Source organism: Egretta garzetta, unplaced genomic scaffold (genome assembly GCF_000687185.1).
Source record: "Egretta garzetta isolate BGI_Z169 unplaced genomic scaffold, ASM68718v1 scaffold412, whole genome shotgun sequence".
Classification (NCBI taxonomy): Eukaryota; Metazoa; Chordata; class Aves; order Pelecaniformes; family Ardeidae; genus Egretta; species Egretta garzetta.
This window is the reverse complement of record NW_009258770.1, coordinates 1,048,405-1,055,786: the sequence shown is the minus strand read 5'-3', so window position 1 is coordinate 1,055,786 and position 7,382 is coordinate 1,048,405. Positions and strand designations below refer to the sequence as shown.

Genomic DNA, 7,382 nt, shown 5'->3' with positions numbered 1-7,382 from the left:
CTGCAAAGCCTGCAACCAGCTTAAAAGCCATAAGCCAAAACCGTACGCTTCCCTCTGGCTTCCGCATTTATTCAGCCTTTGCATCCATTCCATTTTGATAATTGCCTATAGAGCAGTTCTTTACTCCAGAATTCTTTGGCTTGTCTGACAAAAATGACCAGGTCAGAGCCTCCAGTACGAACACGAATTACTTTTAAGCTTTGCAAGGAGCGCACTTAATCACAGAACGAGGTCCAAAAATCTGTCCACCGGATCATGTCCTGCACATCTAAGCTAGACTCCATTTTAAGTAAAAACGACGACAGAGTTTGTCAGCCTATTACTACACTCAGACAACATAAGTGGGCTTTTGAACTGTAAATACAAGGGTAACATACTGCTTCTCAAAAGCAGCACCTGGTACTCCACACTGAAGATGAATGGAAGCATTCAAGGCTTTTTTGTTTTCCCAAACATAAAACCTGAGAGAAAAGACACAACAATGATTTGCACAAGAGTTACACAGTGCATGTGGTGGCATTAGGAACACCCCATTGGTCGGCAGGACCATCTGAGTTGCCAGCGTACGCTACTTCAGTGTGCTTGATTCAGTTCAGAGAAAACAAAGCTCTCTGCTTAGCTCTACCTCCGTTCCCTGTTCTTGTGTACACCGGCAACTTCCTTGCAATTTCGGCGAGAATCTGCCTCTGCACCTCCGGCCTTTCTTCATTTTCATAGCGTTCTTTGTCAGCGTAGGACATATGGTACTAGAAGCAGAAGCCATAAGAGGAGCAGTTACCCATGGGTAGCAGAGAGAGTATTTCAAATACAGGCAAGTTCGGAAACGTTTTTACCTCTCATTCCCTCTAATGAGATTGATCTAATGTGAAAATGTGTTTGTTAGGAACACAAAGAGGGACAGGACGTGCTGGGCAGCCAGAATGCTACGCGATGCATCAATAAGAAACGCAAAACTGAAATTAAGGATCACAACACAACATACTAGAATTGATACCACTGCTGCCTTAGATTGCTATTTTTCATGAAGAACATTACTAACTGTGATAAGGACCCTTTGAGCACTTCCCTTGTGAGCAAGAACCTGTCTCCAGCCTGGCTCAAAAGGTCAAGAAACCCCACTACCATTGCACAAGCACCAGTTTCCACTTGCACTGCAACGTCTTCCATGAAGAGTGAAAACCCAAACCTAAGGTCTATACTCAGGAGACTCCAGTTAAGGCTGGGTTAAGGAAGGTCCTTGGGATTTGGTTTGCAACTTGTTGAATGCTTAGAGATCAATGACACTATAAACATGTAAGTTAATCATCATCAATCCTATTATTCTCAACACGAAAAATCCTATCGGGCCCTGGAACACCTGAAAAGGCAGCTTCTAAAGTTAACACCATCTCTGATTTAAACCATGCTCTTTGGGGAGTTAAAGGATTCTCAGAATGGTAAATTACTCAGTTTTTATGGACAACCCTAGGTCACTTTCAACCTCTTTAGAAAATCTGATCAGTTGTCCAGATCAACTAGACTGAAGGATTCTTTGGCATCTCTGCTTTCATTCTGCCATGAATGAAAAGTGCTTGGACTCTTACCTTTTTGCCTGGCTGCACCGGGAGAGTAAAAATAGACTTCCAGTATGTCCACACAAAGAGCACAAAGAGAATATGGAATATTATAAGATAGGCCACTAAAAAAAAAACAAACAAACAAAACAAAAACAGAAGCAGAACAATGACTTCTTAAGCAAAAGTTTCATTCGTGATGGGCATAATTCCAATCTTTCACAACAATAAAAAAAAAGGAAAAATGAAAGATTTACAGTACCAACCAGTATTACAATACAGCTAAACCTTATGGTCAAAGGGGCAGTAGAATTTCAGAGGTCTGTGGCTGCAGTTAGGGGTTACCCATGTCACAAGCCTCCCCTTCACCCCACCTGACTCCATGGGCGAGGAAGAACACAGCTGTAAGAGACTTCACCCACGGGGCAGGTGAGAACCCTGTATCACTGGGAACGACAGGATTCCTGTCTCTTCCCCATATCCTAGGCACAGGCAAAGCAGAACTGGTTGGTGCTGAGCAGCATAAAGGTTAATAATGCAATACTCCAGCATGTCCAGATTTGGGGTTCAGTTGCTACTAAATGCACTTAGAATCACAGTACCATATTATCCACTGCCATGCTCTCCATACAGTACCATACTGTCCACTCATGCCATGCATTCTTCACCACTTGTGAGAGTGGAGAGAAACAATGTGCTCTAGCAGAGTGTTACATCACCAGAAAAAAAAATCACAGCTCTTACTAAAGCTCTTTTAGATTTGCCACAGTTGACAGAATAAAACAAATCAGGAAAGCATCCCTCAGATTGAGAAAAATGGGTCTTGTGATTACCGAGATAGAGTTGTAATCCACTAGACACAACATCATCACATGAAGTCCAGCATGCGTCAGAGTAATCTTATTTCAATATGCGAACTTTATTTCAAAGCCCTTGGGCATAGGCAGGCGTACTGCGGTTCAGAAAGCCAAAGGACAGCTATCCCTCAGCGACACAAACTATTTGATTGTTATTTCTTTAAGATTTGACTCACTAAGACATTATCAAACAGTTGCAGGACAGCTTTATTTAAACACACCATTTAATCACAGTAATAACCTCATTTTCCCTGTTTTATTTAAGCTTCAAGTTTTAAAAACTAAGATTAAAGGAACTACTACTAGTGGAAAGAGAAGTCTAAAATCCAAATACTTCCGAACTTCTCAAGCAAGCCCAACTGTGTGGAAATGTAATTGGTAAAAAGGCCAAACAGAGCTTTGAGACTCTCTAATGAGATGGCAAATGATCTGATACGCCTCACAAGAATGTGATGGGTTGCGTGAATGATCTGTGAATCAAGGATAATTCATTATTATGCTCTTAAGTTTGTTTGAGATGTTATCCTTGTACTACGTGCAGGTGGAGCTCAGTCATTTTGAAGTTAAGATGTAAGGAGATAAATCTCACAACAGGTTTAATTTTGTTGATAAAGCAATACAGTGGCATGTTAGAGGAAGCTGACCTGGAGATGCACTAATAGATTAGGCAACTAATAACTTTCTTCTGCTGAATAATCATTAAGATATGCTTTCTATGGTTTCTCTGTAACAGTTTCAAATATTAGGACAGCTCTATAGTGGAAAGAGAATTTACTTGATGCAGCAGTCTGGAGGATCTGTAAAGTATCTTTAAATTGCTCTTCATGGAACAATTTGCCAGCTGAAAACCACTACACCTACTCTATCCTTCAGAACCCTGGAAGAAAGGAAGGTAAGAGGCCGTCTGTATTAGCCAAATGCCTCCAGAGCACCTCCAGGAAAGGCGAGGAGGAATACTAAAATGGCCACTAACCCCTTATACTTAGAGCATGACTGTGGCCTCCAACAACCCACCAGTGGAAACAGTCTCATCGAGTGATCCTGCTGTTCTGCCCGACTCGTTCAGTGACCTCACCGTACCGCATCTGGGACCTCAGAACCCTGTCTGTCTGCCTGTACCACCAAATGAAGCTGAGAAGTGTTCAAGCCAAGTAACGACGAGACAGAAACCTTTGCTGTAACTCGTCTGTGGTAGCAACCAAAAGTTCCTGTGTTACTGCTCAATGTATGGTTAGCGGCCAACAGAACCAAAGAAAAAATCTTTTGCAAAAGCCTCCCTACAAAAAACATTAAAAACAGCTTTCACTGAAAAAAAAAAAAAAAGAAAAAAAAAGAAAAAAGAAAAAAAACAGGCGGGCCACAGAACAGTCCTTTCTGTTTAGCTTGTAAAATCAGCTCTGAAAAAGTAAAAAAAGAAAGGGAGAAATGGGGCGTGTACAGGTATGTGTGTGTATGGGCGTGTACAGGTATGTGTGTGTATGGGCGTGTACTGATAGACAGAAATAGTTTTTTCTGAAAGAGTAAAAAGGATCAAAGCCTTTCACATTCTTTTGCTTATTCTGCGACTAAACAAGGGCTTTTCCCAATACATCCAAAAGTTACAGCACGTCTAACAACGCATGCTGTACACTTCACAGATGCGTAATTACAGGAAGGAAATACCAGAAGAGTAAGCAAGCTTAGAAAAAGTGACAGAAAGTATTTTTGATATTTTAACTAGAACATATGCAAACCTTTTTACCCAAGGACTGAGTGTCAAATAGCAAATTGAATGCACATACCTTTTTCCACAGGGTTGCTCAGAGTCACTGAAAAAAAACAAAAAACAACATATGTCTACAAAGCGAATAGGATTGCTAGAAAAGTTTGTGACAAATAACATTTCTAGTTGAAATACAGCCATTTTCGGAGAAAAAGTTCAAATTCAACAGACAAAATGAGAGCTCACAGTTTAGCATCAAAAGTGTCGACAACAATTCCTTGTTTACTCACACAAATCACACCCACAACAAGATGTTCAATAACTGTTACTTCTGCTGTATTTTCCCTTGTTAGAAAACACATTTTGTATATTTGTACATTAGGCACATGACAAAAAGAATCCATTGGCGACAGTGACGTGGGAAGACTACCAGGGCTCCTCTAGCACCTTTCCAAGCAGCATTTCTATGCAGGTACTTGCGCCCTGCTTTGCACCGGTCTCTAGGTGGTCTTGATCCTCCACAGTAAGCCATGCCCCAATGCATTTCTGCATCAGCATAGATAAAAAATGACAATTTTTCTCGGCTTTGGCCTAGTCAGCAACGAAGGATACACTGTAATGACTCAATTATTTTTACACTTCCTACCAGCAGAGTTTTTACAGCCCCTCCTTACTTTACCGTAATCATAGGAACAGTCCCTACTGACAGAACTGCTTAGAGCAACCAGCAAAGGGTACGTTGCTCAATGCCTACTTCTACTGGTTATTTCAAAATCCATCCATTATTTTGAAAACCATCACCCAAGTTTAACAGAAAAGATAGACACATCTCTCTCTAACTGAAAACAGGGCAGTTCTATGATACCTTGACAGAATACTGCTTGGAAGACAACTATTCATGGGATGGGAGCCCCTCCTACTGAGTCCATAGCCTTGAATCTAATGGTTGCAACTTCTCTGAGGAAGAGAGGAATGAAAGGAAACTAGTGGCCACAGATCATCTGCCAGAGGCCAGTAATCTTACAAAAATAAGATCATACTGTCAGAACACTCAAAGATTTGAGAGAGTGCTCGTACCAGCAGTGACCCCTTCAGTAACTCTGTTAGAAGAAAAAGAAGTGATTGAGGGATTGGAGCCTTTTGCTTCTAGCCCACAGCCAGCGCCTGGACAGAGACTCTACTCCTCAAGACTCATTCTATCATCTTACTTGAATAGCAAACTTGGAAAATGTAAATCAGAGTAGGAACCAAGAGGTCCTGCTTTTGCTAATGAAAGCAGCTTTTCTTAAAACCATGCTAACAAACAATTTTGATCTGCAAGCTCTGTGATACACAACAATGTAGATGAAAAGAAAAGACCAAATAATTGTCAAGTCTCTGTGTGCTCAATTTCAGATGAGCAAGACTCTAAGGAAACCTTTAGATTTTTCTTTGGCTTGCTACACATCAAGCTATGACAACTACATCAGCTTTTTACAAATACTGCTTGGTTCCCGCCCGAAGCACACGTCGCACTCTCAGCATGGGGCCTTTCGAAGGATTTTACTTGAGAAAAGAGCAAACTCCTAAATGAAGAATATAGATAAGGTTTTATCGCAGGACACCAGATCATTGTTCTCACTGTGGCAGCAACCACCAACCAGACATGGCATCGAGGCCTCCTCCGGAGCATGACTTGTTGGCCACACCAGTCACTGCAAGTTCAGAACCCAGTATCATGAGATGCCTCTAGGACATCACCCCCACACTCCTTTCAGTCCTCAGCAGCCTGCACAACTGAAGATGAAAATCAAGAATCCCAACACAGCATCTACTATTTATATCCTTGCAACAGCTGCAATGGCAATACACAATAGACACCTGACAAACATAAAAGAAGCCAACACAGAAAGCCTTGCTATGTCAGAAATCTGGAAGAGAGAGAATGTCCTGAGAGCTGGTTTTCAAGTAACTGCAGATGCTAACAGTTAATGTTCAAATCCTAAAATAACGTAGTCATTTTAATTTCTGTATAGATAGCCTCCTCCACACACAAATAAAATGCATGAGAGAGAAAGATGGGGCAAAAAAACAGATGGGTGTGGGCAAAGGAGTGATTTTAAGCCGTGATTCTAGGCAGCGAGATGTGCTCCTGCCAGCCTAACCAGCATTTGCAGAATAACACAGGCCCAATCCAAACCCCGCTTAAATCAGGAGAGTCTTTTCTAACAGCTGCCCTAAGACTCGGAATTAACCAGCATGAAAAATTACTGAATTTGCACAGCACTGCAAACAAACCATATTTCAATGACTGACAGCATTTCAGGGATATACTTTAATTTTTTTTGTCACATGGTCTAATTGACAGTTACATGCACCTTGGAGGTATCGTTCCATGTGAATTCTTGAAAGAAACAGCCCACCATCCCAGAGGTGGAATAAAATGTCATGAAGTATTTGGGGGTTTTGCCTAACTGCCAATTAAAAAAGATCAAAGAAGCTGCATTTCATTTTAGTCCCCGTCAAGAAAAAACAGGAGGTCTTACTGCATTGGCAACCCTAACAGAAATCTGATTTAAATTTGCTGAGCAGTACCGGAATGCAGCTCTTTTCACAGAAACGTACCATTCCGAGAACTTTGGCTTCCTTTATCTGGCTCACCCTCTCCTGACGAGAAAGAGCCACGTGCTCCTCCTCGCAACTTCAGAAGCCCAAGCTACCGGGGCTTCTCTCTCCACCTCCACCAGACCTAGCAATCCTTTCTTCCCGTAGCGCACACACTATACCAGAACATAATAAATGCAAGAAAGCTTGCAACTTACCATATACTTAAATTGCTACATTACACTATACAATTACTAGCCAGCACCAAAAATTTCCTTTCTAAAATTTAGTGTTTTCCATGCTACTCTTAACAAGTTACTTGACTCACGAGCGTGATTTAATGTAACTTTTTTTCCTCTCCTTTTCAGAATATAAAAAAATGACTGCAACGCAGGGCATACACTGATTTTTCTTGCTGCATAAACCCAAAACCACAACTGAACCTTATCGGTTTTGGTGTTTTTATGGTATAAATCTCCCCGTCTCCACAGATGCCTCTTCCCCCGGCTGACACGAGGCCATACAAAACATGGACTTAGAGTAAGTAGAAGAATCGCAACACCTAGCCAGCCCAGCTAGGATACAATCCTTATGGAGAAACAGGCCAGCGCACCACAAAAATCCCCCTAATTAATCCCACCACGGGCTTGGCTGGTAACGAGGCGTTTCCTCCGGCCGGCTGCGGGT

The 7,382-nt window shown here is 41.7% G+C and overlaps 1 protein-coding gene across 1 annotated transcript in view; it reads right to left on the bottom strand.

Annotated features, from left to right (window-relative positions):
• The window catches only part of LOC104135706 (zinc finger DHHC-type palmitoyltransferase 15), a 19,531-nt gene that overhangs the window by 10,773 nt on the left and 1,376 nt on the right, over positions 1-7,382 (bottom strand). Inside the window, exons 2-5 of the mRNA XM_035889064.1 lie at positions 4,192-4,218; positions 1,584-1,678; positions 589-746; positions 378-461 (exon numbers count right to left, since the gene is read on the bottom strand). Coding sequence (XP_035744957.1) covers positions 378-461; positions 589-746; positions 1,584-1,678; positions 4,192-4,218 — 364 coding nt within the window. The remainder of the gene's footprint in view (positions 1-377; positions 462-588; positions 747-1,583; positions 1,679-4,191; positions 4,219-7,382) is intronic.